The sequence below is a fragment of the Calonectris borealis genome, chromosome 1 (genome assembly GCF_964195595.1).
Source record: "Calonectris borealis chromosome 1, bCalBor7.hap1.2, whole genome shotgun sequence".
NCBI classification, from domain to species: domain Eukaryota; kingdom Metazoa; phylum Chordata; class Aves; order Procellariiformes; family Procellariidae; genus Calonectris; species Calonectris borealis.
The window spans coordinates 8347669-8362137 of NC_134312.1; the positions used below are offsets into that span (position 1 = coordinate 8347669).

At 41.8% G+C, this 14469-nt stretch overlaps 1 protein-coding gene across 4 annotated transcripts in view; it reads right to left on the reverse strand.

The window, feature by feature from the left end:
- Positions 1-2481: 2481 nt before the first annotated feature.
- Positions 2482-14469, reverse strand: part of FAM107B (family with sequence similarity 107 member B) — a 62440-nt gene continuing 50452 nt past the window's right edge. For 3 of the 4 annotated variants that reach the window (XM_075144273.1, XM_075144248.1, XM_075144256.1), the window contains 3 exons: positions 11912-12095; positions 7677-7830; positions 2482-5673 (listed from right to left, as the gene is read on the reverse strand). In XM_075144273.1, the coding sequence (XP_075000374.1) occupies positions 5557-5673; positions 7677-7830; positions 11912-12039 (399 nt within the window). In that variant the 5' untranslated portion in view covers positions 12040-12095 and the 3' untranslated portion in view covers positions 2482-5556. Of the gene's footprint in view, positions 5674-6996; positions 7484-7676; positions 7831-11911; positions 12096-14469 lie in introns of those variants that run through there. The other variant, XM_075144263.1, reaches the window with a different exon arrangement.

The window sequence follows — 14469 nt, forward strand, 5'->3', positions numbered from 1 at the left end:
CTGAAGTTTCCCGGTGCCAGCCTCAATCTGTGTTAAATTGCTCATGCCATCCACCGGAGAGATTGACTTGGGTACATAATAGAAGTTAATTCCAAAAATGATTACTCAGATAATTAAGTACTACAGCTGTAGTGGGTGATTCTGGCTCTCGGAGCGCCCTGTCAGGTGCTTTACGTCCTCCTCCTTCCCTCGCCACCACTGTGGAGATGCCATCTCCCCTCCCGCTGGCCAGCGTTTGGCCTGGGGCAGGTCCCTTCTCCCCAGCCCCCTGCAGAGGCCACATGTCCCCCCAACACCTCGTGGGTGAACCTCAGAGCTGGCGAGCACAGTGGAGAGACGGGCTCTTTATCAGCTTATGAACCACACAAATATTAAGGGCCACATTTACCAAAAGTATCCGGGTGCCTCATCTTTCCTGGGGAGCAAAACTCCATGAAAAAGAACGGGTGGTTTAGAGGGTGGCGGGGTTTGAATCGCCCGGCTTCAGAGTCCAATGTAGGTGACGTTCCCTGCCAGTCAGGCGTTGCAGGCTCCTTGACAGTCAAAGAAAGGAAGGGAACTGCGCTCCACAGGGCTGATTCCTCTGAGCCGATATAAGTGAAAAGCAGATGATTAGCTCAAATGCACCTATCTGAGGTTCAGCAAATGGACCCAAAGAAGAATAGAAGTGGTCCCTGTCTAACCTCGGAGAGGCAATGCAGGCAGCGTGGTGGACCCAACGCAGCCTTTGCCTAGGTCTAAAGCAATGCCAAAAGACGGGCTGTGGAAAAAAGCACTGGAGCGGGAGTCAGGATGCCTGTGCTCTATTACCACCTCTAAATACTTCCCCAGGCCATGGTTTCCACCACCTCCATCGAGGAGAGTCATCCTTAATATTGACAAGGGCACCACAAACCTGTACTCTGACAGATGGAAGATTTCAAGTAGAACACAAACAGTTTAAAGTGGCGGGGTGAGAGGAAAGGCACCTTGTATTTCCACTCCTCCAGATCTCACAGAGTGTTTGTGCTCTTCCTATTGTAACGTCTTGAGAACCCAACCTGGCCTCCTGTTCTTCACCCTAAAGACGTCAGTTCTGATCCAATGGAAACCGCACGGCTGAAGCTGTTCTGTCTCCAGCTGTCTCGCTCAGTTATTTTCTTAAGTGCAACTGGTCACCACAAGTGCCATCAGCCATTTTAGGTTATGAAGGCCATCCATGGACCCTGTAACAGCAGCCAAGGGACCTCAAGGTACTTCCTTCTACACAGCATGGCATGACACAACGCATCTGCATATGGCCACAGGAGCACAAGCCAAGTCCCCAGCAGACCTGTGCTTTCAAAGCCACGTGGCAAAACGTATTAGCTCAACGCAACCTAAAAACGTGTACAAAAGGAAGATCATCTTTTCCGCTGGACATGCTACAAAAGCAGATCACATGCCCTCACTGTTTTCTTTCTGGAGCTGGAGTTAAATATCAAAGGATAATTCAAAACACATTTGGATATGCTTGAGGTAGAAGAGCACAGGGCAGTATCTCCATCAGGCCATAGAAACCCACCCCTTATTAACTCTCTGTTCTTTCTTACCTCCCCCACATTTGACAGCTCCTGGAGCGGGTCCAGCGTCATTGCATCAGCAGTGCTGCCAGGACCCATTCCACATGCTGAGCAGTTTCTGAAGGAAAAAGCATTTCCTGACATCTGTTCTGAATTCACTGTTCTTCTCCTCCTCCCCCACTTCATTTCACCCCGTGTTCCTCTCCAGCTCCCCCTCCATCACCACCTGTCCCCGGCTGACCAGGGCTCACCAGTAAGAGCTGGGGATCTTCGTGGAGAATTGATGACCCACACCTGTTCCAGCCCTCTTCCTCCCCCTGCTAATTTTCTGTGTCTGCTGTTGACGCAGGATTTTGCTCTTAGCAATGGCACTGAGCAATCTGACCCTAACCCAGCAAATCATTTGTGCACGCGCTTTCTTTCACATGCCCAAGTTTTTCCTGCTAGAACCATAGGCATGAGTGTTGGCTAAATTAAAAGAACCTTTGCAGGACTGAACGCAGGACCAGGCTCATTACTCTTTCCTCACTCCCTTTTAGGATGGAGCTGTTGCAATGCTAACGATTCCAAGGTTGAATTTTGCCTGGTTGCACTTTGAAGTTAGCAGGATAGGTATTATTTGATTATTTGATTCCCATCAGAAGTTTTTCTCTCATGCTCTGCCTCACCTTGCGCTAGCTGTACAGCTACACAGTCCTTTGAAAAATTTTCTGCATCAGAAATATTCAAAAGATAGTAAGACTAAGAGACACAATAAGCTTTTTCTGCCAACTAATTTGCCAATAATTTTGCATACATGGATGGCGCAGTTTTAAGGAACCAAAAGTCATCATGATCTTGATACTTCCCCCTGCATTGCAGGATTTTAAATAACCTGGATATCGCAGCAAAATCCCCTGTTTTTGGCAGGACATGAACAGACACCACGGCATACGCCAAGCATGTAGTAGATTTTATTAAGCATAACTTTGGTTCTAAGTATTCCACCCTCATTCTCGTAATACCTTTAGTTAAAAACAATTATACAAGAGCAAATACAAAAAATATTAAATTATGAAAACAAATCCATTAAGGCTCCCTTTTTATATTTATATATATTTATATATGTACACTCAAACAAGTGCAGATATTAACAGAAGGTTAAAGCCACAAAAAAGCTAAAAAATTTACTACTATACTATCAAAAGCAAGAATTTTTAAAAAGTACAAAGTGGTAAGTGAGCCATTTTCAAATCGCTGAAGTATTTGCCGGATTGCTTCAAAACCCATATAGCTAAAGGGCAGATCAGGAATTGCTTACACTCACTGGCAAGCAGTTTCCCACTTAAATAGCCGCACAGGACACTTGTGGTGTGACTAGCTGACCACCCATTTAAGGGTTGCCCATTCTAGTCCAATCCTGACTTTAAAGACAAGCTTTTGCCTGTGAAATCGACATGAGGGTGGCTGGGATTCCTAGACTAAAGGGTGACCAGAATCCAAAGATGTTCTAACACACTTGTTGATGTTCTGTTCACACAGAGAATTAATTCCAACTGAAAACAAAAATCTACTTCACGCTGTATGTACAAGGGAGTTTTCTGGCCTCCTGTGTTTCAGAAAGAGAAACTCTACCCTGAATCACAAGCTAACATGGAGAGAAAGCAGAATGCCTTCAGCCTTGAAGAGCCCAATCCAACACACTCACTGAAGCCAAAGGCAGGTCCTCGTCCCCCACACCGACCCCGGTGCCATTTGGACTACACCAACTTCATTTCAATGTGCACGCATGGTAGGATTGCCATGCTCACCAAGGGGAGATGGCTGAGAAGAAATGGTCTGCTCAAGCCAGAGGAGGGTTTCCTCACCAACTTCTAGACACTCCCATACTAAGCAGAAGGTTAATTGTGGAGTGGAAACCAAGAGGCATGAAGTTTGGTAGGCTGGGAGTGGCTAAGATAAAACATGAGCGTGGCGTGGAAGGCTCGTATATAGTGCTGTCTCAACAACATGAAACAAACTCAATCAGTGCAAGTGTTTGAATAATGTGCTGCCAGAAAGGAAGATCCTCTCCTTCCAGAAGAGGGAAGGAGAGAGGGAAGAACCTGCAGCACTCAGGGTGTTCCTTTGTTGAGAAAATACATGGAAGAGTCTTACGTTTGGCCTTTGTCCTTTGTATGTCCATGATCTGAACAGTCTGATAGACCATCTTCACATTTAATCTTCTAGACATGAGTCACACTGCAAGTCTAAATCAATGGCAATACACTTATCACAATTCAATTTACTCTCAATCTGATTATGTCCTCATAAAAAATGCCTGGGCCTTGACAAATTGAAGTCTGTGTCTAGGAAACATTTCTAATTGTGAGCATTTTGTTCCCAGTGCTATGCTGAAATTGTATTTAAAACTTCCAATACTTATAGGAAAGGCAAAAGGAACTAAAAAAACAAACCAACAAACCCTCCCCCACCACCTTTACAATACAAACACGCCACTGTTGATATTAATAAAAAGTGTTCTCAAACAGTTATGTCCAATGTAATTACAAAGTAGAAATTATTTTGTTTAGCATCCTAAGGCAAAGACTAGGATTAGATCCTCAGCCGATACAGATGAACACAGTTTCAGTGGGAGCTAGGACTGTGCCGACCAAGGAAGATGAGGATTTCTCCCCAGATTCTGAAGATAAGATAGCTGCACCCATTCACACCAGGTAAGAATCCAATTCTATAATCCTACATGAGTAATCTGTTCCCCCCTCCTCATCCCAGGCTTTCCTGAATAACTAGTAGTCATAAGCATGAAGGATCAGATTCTGCCATCCCTGTGCAAGCTGAGCAATGTTTTATTTAATGGCAAGTCACAGAGGCAACTTGTGGAAAGGCAGAAGATGACAGAATTGGACCCTAAGACTCAGTGGTAACACACTTTCCTTCTTTCTTGAGGCTAAAGGAAGGATGGGATGAAATTAATTTCATTTTATGCCTCACTTCAGGGAAAAAATTTCTATTTCAGTAGATTCCAATGATCAATTTGGTCTGGCTTAAACACTGCTCTGTTGCAGGAGCTGCAACAAGTTCCTGCAAGCAAAGAGTAGGAACTGATGGCAGATCAGATTCCTGATTTCAGTTCCAGCAAATGAGTTTAAACACTACCAAATTCTGTGTTAACACTGTACTCGGATTAGCATGTCCTTGGAGGAGAAAGGCCACAACAGCAAAGTAAGTAGGATTTCCAAACACAGAAAGTAGAAGACAGGTCATTTTGCATTGAGAGGTAAATTCACAGGTAGCACTGCACAGGCCTGTACACAATGGTGTAAGTTTAGAGACAGAGATGAATCAGTTTCTGGATTCTCCCTGGTGAGAGGATCATCAGATTTCTGCTCTTTCATAGCCCAAATTCTACATGCCAAACAGGGAGAAATGGGCTTTAAGGCTGCTTAACTTTTCACTGCTGGTGAATTTTAAGCATTCTCATCTTGCCCACATGTGCCTATCCTAGTGGAGATGGGCAGCAGTGATCAACATACCTCGTATCCTTCTGGATTTGATAAAAATTCCAACTGAACACAAATTATTGTGGGATATACACAGGCTCTAGGTCTAGATGGAGGAAATCTACCTGCACAGCAAAGCGTCATGAGATATCACAGGAGGATTTTTGTTCTGTTTTAAAGCAAAATATAATCTGTGTATCTCCACTAAACTAGGATCACAAGAGATAAAGCAGTGCAACACTGAAGGAGTTTCTCTAGTATCCCTGGTTAAAATCTCTGAGTAAGCACGTCAGACTGGTCCATGACACTGAACTGACAAACAGACTCCTTATCCATTGATCTCGGGTCTGCATTTGGCAAGTTGATCTGTTTATGGTACTGTCTTTTTAATCCACACGTCCCAGGAATTAAAAATCTCATCTTCAGTAAGTGTCAGCTGGATGCTGTTATCTTCCCTCTTGAGGGGCAAATCTGAGACAACTTGCAAAAGCCTCTCTCTGCAGGAAAGCTGGAAGTCTTAGCAGGCGCTGGCTCTAGGAGTCTGGTGCTTCTGTTGCTTCCTGGACCGTCCTCCTCAAGTTGCCCTTGACTTTGACAAATTCAGGCGCATTTTCCTGCTCTTCCTGTATCTTCTGTTGCTCCAGTTCCAGCTTAAAAGGGAATCACACGTTAAAAAAAAGTATATAAAACAGATCATCGAAATACAAGACAAAAACCTAAAAGTTTCAATAACTGGCCATGAAAAACTCTTTAAACTGCTTCCTTTCTTGCTCTCATGGAAAAGATAAATTTGCATTTCTTTGGGAGTATCTGTTCTCATAAACGATAAATCTTTTCAAATCCTTGGCTCTAGCTCGTTCCAGATGTCCACCTTTGCCAGACGGACAAAAACTCTTCAAGCCCAATACGAGAACAAGATGAAGCATTTTTGAAGAAGTTCTTGGACATCTTCATTAAAGAAACAACAATTCCCTCCTCTAACTTTTACAACAGGACAAGGACGAATGTGCCTTGTGGGAGAACACATGTGAACAGCTACTACTGAGCACACTTCCAGAATTTATTTCTCAGTGTCTAGGTATGGATTTCTGTATCTAACTTGAGCCTCTTTTGGTGTATCTGTTTTGTCTATGACAAAAAGCAAGGAAAAAAATAAAAATCCTCCTTGGCCCTTATTTGTTCATTTTTGAGAGCCCATTCACTGACATTTTTAACCCAGCTGGAGCTCCTGCCCATGCAAACACTCGAAATTACCATGTGAGGTTAGATGCTCTGCTTTACAGAGCAAGGCTATACAGTGCCCATATAGAACTGTATGGGCTTACACATTGCACAGAATACGGATTGCTTAGCAAACCTCAGTGAAGGCAGATAAATTGGCAGAAAGGAAGAAACAACCCTTTAGAAAACTAACAAAAGCTCCTGAAAGGAGCTTTTTTTTTTAACAGACCAAGGTCTCCCTGATTAATGGGGACCACGTACGGCTCACCTAAATAATCTCTCCTTTGCCTCTGGTTCACTGGCAAGGGACATGCCTTGTTACAATAAATCATGACAATGTTCCTCCATGTCGTCAGTGTCATGTTGTGTTGCCAATTAATGCCATTCCTATGGTGTTTACAAAGTCACAAGATTGTTTGCAATGGGCAGGCTTTTCCTCTTTTAATAGAATTTTCTATTCTATATACATCCTTGGATGGCTCAGTTTCAAATCAAATCTTCCCACAAGCTGAACCATTTGAAGCTGGGCCCTTACGAGCAGAACGGAAAAGTGACAGGATGATAAGGACACTTAAAAATACCATAGCTTTCTCCCTCCAAAAATATTTCTAAGCCTAATTAAAAAAAAGTATAATAAACCCCCCAAAACCTAAATAATGATTGGATTACACGTCATTTGCAATAGAGTAATTATTTGGCTTAATTGATTTCCATTGAGAAAAACACGAGATACTGTTTTAAAGCATTCATTTATTTAAAAATAAACGCAATGCTTGATGCACAGTGACTTTTTTGATGAGGTGTTTCACTGCAGAAATATTTCTCGCAGGTACATGAAGTGCCTTAAGAGGCACGGAGACGTTTGGCTGGCCCTAGCAGTAAGCTTCACCACGATGAACAACTCCACATCATCTCCATACTCAGGGTTTGAGGATCTTATCCTTCATTTGAAAATGCCAATGGGCTCACACGTTTTAAGGCTACAAAAGCTCTTTTTAAAGTAATCTAGTTTCTTATGTAACCCAGGAGAAAGAATTAATTGATTTTTTAATTCATTAAGCATCCAGTTTTGATGCACTACAGCCTAACAGCCATTCTTAGTGGATCATCTCTTAATAGACTACAAAAGTTGACTAATTCACCACAGTTTCAGTGGTTAAATGAGGTCAGTGCTCCACACACATTCCTGTTGTCTGGTGCAGGATTCATTTGACCAAAGGCAGACACCATATGCGGTTCCTATATGGTAAGTGACAACAAATAGGTAATAGTAGAGCATGATTTGACTCATCCTAAAAAAGGTATCTGCATTTGATCAGAGGAAATGTGCCAAAAATCGGCTGCTGCTTCTTTCCTGTCTACAAAGGGAGCCTCAGGTGAGCAGCTCAGATGTAGAACTCAGAGGCAAAGGTAGTGTTATTCCCCATCTTACCTGCTCCAGTTTCTGCTGCCGTTTCAGTAGCTCTATTTCCAGGTCTGATTTCTTCTTTTGTGCTTCCTCTTCTTTTTGTTGTTTAATAACTTGATCTCGTTTCCTTTTCTCCATCACCTTCTGTAACTCTGGTTTGTTCTGAGGTGCAAGACCCCTTCAAATTAAATGGGAGGAGTGGTAGGGGCACGGAAATAGGGAAGAAAGAGATCAGTTTTAATTAGCATAAATTCACACAGAATTGTAGGCAGGTTTTCTAAAGTCAAGTAGTTGCCTATTTAGATACATTGGAATATAAATAATGAATTAAAAGGAAAAAACGTGCAGACATTTGCCTGGTTTCTAGCCAAAACCCTAAACTAGAATTTAAGCCATATTATTACTGAGGATATTTCCCTTTAACGTGCATGCTAGTATTTCTCCTGGATAATTCATTATTTTTACTTTCACCTTTAGTCTTCCCTCTATCCTCTCAATTCCAGAAGAATGGATTAAAAAACATTATAAATCAAGACTCCAGCAGAGCTAGAAACAAATTTTGGACAAAGAGACTTCCCCTGCTGGCTGATAACTCGGAGAGATTGTGTTCAGACAGTCCTATGCAGGATATTATGCCCACAGAAGTTTGCGTGGACAGAAGTAAAAAGTGGTCTCCCTCTGGATTTTGTCACATTGATCCTGGAAATTGTGGATTCTGTCCTTCCTTGAAAATGTGAGAGCTTTACCCATGCCTGGCTGCGAAGCTATTTCCAGTGAGAGCTCCCAGGCTACACACAAAATCACAAAGAGGCTACGACAACAAAAATCCAGAATAAAAAAAGTTGCAGTCACCTTGGAGACCAGACAAAGGCTGGAGGATTCTCCCTCTCGCAGGATTTTAGCTCCTACATCAACTGAATGTTTCAGGTCTGTTCAGCACAAATTGCTTTCCAAGCCAACTACTCTAAAATGAGAAAGCTTACTCTCTGGGAAGATGCATGACTTTATTTATACAGGCACACACAGAGACTCACTCCTACTTATTTTTGTCACTGCAGCTATTTCTTTTACCTCTGTTATGCTATGATGTTTTCAAAATTTGTTATGATAAGATTCGAAGTTATCCCCGTTATTCAGCTATTAGTGTCACTTAAGTCAGAGCAGAAAGATCCAGAATTTGCCTTTGTTATTGTTGTCTTCCCTGTGAAGACTATTATGTGAAAACATCCAGCATTAAGTTTAACATCAAACATTTTTTATTTCAACTTTAAGAAATGCAATAATCTGAATAAGCTTTCAGAAAGCATATTTTTACCCTTCCCTACTTACTATATATCTGCGGTTGCCTAATTCTTCCATAATATGCATATCTGACAGCATGTCCAATAATACATTAAAATGCCATTTTATGGTGACATCTATGAATGACTCCATATATTATGCAACACACTATCCCTGTACATACCCTGACAGCAAAATCAAATATTTAGCAACACCACATGCTGTTCCCTATTTCTCATAATAGATCTCATGGCCTCAATGCAACAGAAGCTACAAGATTGTGTTAATATTTTATGTTTCATGCTATTTTAATTACATTTTAACACATAAAATATAAGTCAGGCAGAGAAAAGCTGGAGTGATTTTTTACTACTACTACTACTACTACTACTACTACTACTACTACTACTACTACGACGTCAGTGAGAGCTGAATCAATGGAAAATTCCATGTTGGCAATTAGCAATCAAGACAGCCACGAACCAGAGGCAACCTGCTAAGTAACATTACCCATTCCTGCTCTTTTTCAGTAAGGTTGCACCGTAAGAAAGCAGAGGCACAAGAGTGATTGAGCTGTGCTGGAGCTATAATAACGGGGACCCACAGAAGATACAAGTAAATACGACCTCTCAGTCTAATCAAATGGGGTTGGTAGTCAGATCTGGAACAGAACAACTGTAACATCAGTCCTATTTTCACTCTCCTATGTAAGAAGAAAAAGCAACAAACAGGCGGCTACTGGATTAACTGGGAGTCTTGCATCACCTCCTGGTGATTGTTCTGGTTAAATAAAAAATCCTAAAGCTTTGTATAGAGTAAGCAAAGTGTGCTATAACACAAGTTAGAGCTGATAGGGTTAAAACCTCTGGAAGGGACAGGACCAATACTCTGCAGAGCTGAGGTTAAGTCCTAATAAGTAAAAATAGTTTAAGATAAGTGACCAGTGCCTTGAGGTACCACTACCTGGAGCTTTCTTTGCTCAAAACAACTACCATTTCTGCAAGTAAATAACTACATCAGTTCAAGACCCAATAGACACTGCTCACAGTAGGCATGGAGAATGATCAGACCAGCACTGGCTAATATCTTCTAAGATCCAGAAATAGCTGTTCAGAGCTGACTGGTCAAAAAGTGAAGCTGCTGGTGCCTACACTGAGTCTTCACAATAAAATAAGGTGCATGTTAAGCAGACTTCTATAAGAGCACTAAAAGTCCTCCATACATATGGCAGTTTGCAGTAACAAAGCAGAACACAAGTGTAATATCTACACTACCAAAAAGCCTCATATCAGAGCTAGTACAGTGGCACGAAGCACAGAAGACTAACTCTCTTCTCAAAAATACCAGTTTTTCTGCTCGTGAAAACTCTCAAAGTATTTCATTTCTGCACGAATAAATAAGAATCTAAAATTAACAGCTGCAGCTAATCGAAATCACAATGAGTGGGTATTGAGAGCTGCACAACTCCTCTGTGTAATAGGATATTCTCCTAGAAGAAAAGAACTCTATACTATTTAAAAGTACTCTATGCTTTCACAAACTTAAAAGAAAAAAAAATAGCCTTAATTTATTGCAGCCTCCACGTCCTTTAGAATAAGATCGTAAGTCGGGAAACTTCAACTATCTTTCTTTCAATGCCTATGAACTTCTTGGCACTAGGAACTGACTTTGATGTTTAATCCCATTAACGAAAAATAGGACAAACACCTATTTAGGCCAGTTTCTTCCAATTCAGTTGGCATTCTGTAAAACATTTCTACTTCTTCATCACTAAAGAAATGCTGTATTGTGTATGCAATTAATTTAATTAAGTATCTAAGCCCAGCATTTGTGACGATTTTGCTATTACACATAGAAAAGACCCCTTCTCCCCTCAAAATACTACCTTGCCAGAGGGGAAAAAAAAAGAGAAACTTTCATAATGTGACTCTTCCTGCCAAATAGACAAATCCAGTTGTGCTGGCGTAGCCAAAGCAATAGCTTCCTCCTCTCCTTTATCAAGGTCCTGGGTCTCAAAAAGCCTGAATGGCTGCTACCAGCAACTTTGTTCTCAAATGCACTCTGAAATACTGTTCTTCCACTTCTGTTTTGCGGATCCTCACACTCTTGCCTTTGGAAAGTCTATTTTGGGTGGCTTCAACGCACCAAATCACTAATCTATATCGTAGTTAGTTTCTGTTTGTTTAAATGGAGGATCCTCAACAGGCTTGGTGGCTTTTCCTCCACTGTGTGGTCTGGTGGCTATTTTCTCAATATGTTTTCTAAATGAGTCCTCCATTGCTGAAGAGATTTCATAACAGAACTCCAGCTATCTCTGGGCCAAGTGCCTGTGTCTCTGAAATTGACAAAATCAAGTTCCAGTTATTTACATTTTTAAAAGGAACAGCTGTGCATCCCATCCCAGAATGAAGGAAGCAGCATTTGCATAACATACAAAGAAACACTTGTGCAGCAGTGGAGCAGGCACCAGACTATCATGCTGCATTGCAAGAAAAATCAAGTAAGCAGAGAACAGTTTCATGTGAAATAAAATATAGGATTTCTTTGATTTAAAAGTGGCCCCATAAACTCAGTGTGCTGGGAATGGTGGAAACCCAAAGATTTTATCATTCTGCTGGTAATAGCAAAATTTTGTCAAATACTTGATAAAGTTAAGAGCTCAAGACAAATTACAGTGCCCAAGTAACCAATATGAAATGTGGTAAGGGGAGAACTGAACCACTTCCTCAGGAAACCGACCCTTTGCGAGTATTCACAAAATGAAGTGAGAAGTCTTTTACAGCAAGCTTTCGCAGAGCAACTGAAATTCAAACAGAAATAAATGCCACAAAGAAAGAATCAGAGACTTTTCATCTACAAGATCTAAATCAAAAAAAAGCGTCTGCTGGGTTTTGGGTAAAATGTCATTTTGATGAAGCTAAAACTCAAGCTGTGTGTGTAGGGTGGGAGGGTGGCACAAGTGATTTTTAGACTCTTACCTTTTCTGATTCATAAGCAGCTCTCTATGGAGATCTTGATGATTCCGGGATGACTTCACAGGATTAATTAATTTCTGAGGTCTAATTAATTCAGGATTGTCATCATCTATGTAGTCTGGTTCAGCCATAATCTTCCTTGGAATGGAGTATGGATCTTTGGGTGCAGTGTCCTTATTCACAGTATCTGTAAAACCGGGGAAAAACTGCAGTAAATCTACATTGAAAGGCCTTTTAAAGATGTATTAAAACATAAAGGCCACGTATGACACTGGTAACAGTTATGCTTTTCCTAGATAAATTTTGTCTGTAGGAAGGAAAGGCTCTCAGAGCACACATCAGTAGCATCTTTTCAAATAGTCGGCAATTTTACAACAATGTCACCTCCAACAGCCTTCATCCATTGACTTGGAGACACAGATTCCCCCCATTTTAAGAAGAACTAGACAAATAATCTAGGTTAAGCGCGTGAAGAGCCCTATTGATTTTAATAAGCCTACTGAGATGAAGCATTTTTAGGTCAGCAATACTGAGATCCTAAAGACATTTTAAATACTGACTATGTTAAATATTACAAATGTGTACCAAAACCATACAGAGTCTCATTTTCTGCCATCAGTATCATGCCAGCTATGGGGAAAACACCTTCTCTGGATAAGCCCTGAACTGTACCGTACCAAGCAAAAGCTTCCATGTGGCAATTGCCAGATCTGCAATTGTTGGGAGGGGGGACAGATTTTGGAGCGGACAGATAGATGAGAAAAAATTTGGGAGGGGGGACAGATTTTGGAGCGGACAGATAGATGAGAAAAAAGGCCATATTTCACCCAATGAAAATCCACAGAAATCCACTGATCAAAAGGCAATGAAGTCTTGATGATTTATATCATCTGGAAATGCGGCGTTTTCCTGTCCAGCTATAGAAAACGTATCTATACACCAAATCACAACACTTTTAATCAACAGCTGACAAGTTAACTATAGTTTTCAAATAATTTGTACGTGACCATTCATACCCTCTTCCATTAAAAAGCCTCACAAAAAGTTCAGCATCTGAAACAAAGCACATTCAGAGCAATTCTGCCTCCGTTCGCTGTCGTGGAAACCTGCACGCAGAATCTGGCACGCTGCAATTATCAGTTTGATGAAACATTGGCCGCTCAAACAGACCCCCCCAAAAAATCTCACAGCATGTGCATTTACAGAGATGAATCAATGGGACATGAAAGAAAAGGCGAGACACCTCCGTTAGCCTGACTGGCAGAATAGCTGAATGCTGCACACTGTACGGTATGGGGCTATGAGACAAATCAGAGAATCACTGGGATTTGCCACGTATTTTCCAGTAAAAGCTGAATATACGCCTTAATTTAGATCCTACTGTTACCAGCCCTTCCCCCCCCCTCTCACTCCACGGGCTGTAAAACCCGTCTAAGTTCAGTCTCGGTTCAGTCCCTAAACTATTTTGTTTCATTAGAAATCTCATATTGTTGCTCAGAGGGTCTGATTCAAAATCCACTTGATATTGTAGAAAGATTTCACTAATGCTTCAGTACATTAACACTGAATAGTATCACCATCACTCTGCTTGGGCTGCGTGTGCACTTACAGATGAAGCAGCAAAACAACAGGACTAAGTTTTCAGCGGATGCAGGGAAGCCACTCTGGATTTGAGTGTGTCCAATGGATCCACCGTAACCCTTTCAGCTTCTTTGTTTGAATGGACGATGTGAATTGTGTTTTATTGGTGCTAGATCTCACACACCAAGTTTCTACGGAGCAAATCCGATGAGAAACAGCTTACCAGTGTGAGCCGCTCTCAGGGTGGCCCCTGCATTAGTTTTTCAAGGCAAGTTTATATGGAGTGCTTTTGAACTCTGTGGGGATGCTAGTTCTCACAGGGACCTCTGAAACTAATACAAAAATTGCCCACAGTTCAGAACTATGTAACTATATTGCTGTACATGACATAAACCTCTTACTGACTTTGATCATGCAATAAAAATACTTCTCCCATCACCCCTTCAGAGTCCCTCTTGCTTCAATCAAGCAACCAGCTATCACGACACGTACCAAATATACAGGATCACTGGAAAATTGAGGTCAGAAGAAACTTGGAAGATTTCTAATCCAGACCCTTGCTGAGAGCAGGAACAGCTATGAGATCAGACCAAGTTGCTCAGGGCTTTACTCAGTAAGGTCCTGAAGTCCTCCAAGGCTGCATAGCCTCTGTGGGCAACTCTGCTTGTCTATCTTCACGGTAAAGTTTTTCCTTACACCCATATGAACCTCTTGTTTCAACTCATGCCCTTTGCCTCTCACCCTCCGGCCATGCATCACAGTGAAGATCCTGGCTCCGTCGTCTCGGTAAGTTCCTCCCAACCCTGCCTCTGCTCCGGGCTGAGCCAGTCCAGCTCCCTCAGTCTCCACCACAGCACCTGCACCCCGGCCCCCAGCCCATCTTGGTGACCCTTCACTGAACTCATACCTCAAATCCCTTGCTGTTTAATTGCATGCCATATAAAAAAAAAACCAACCCCCCTAAAAACCCAAACCACAGC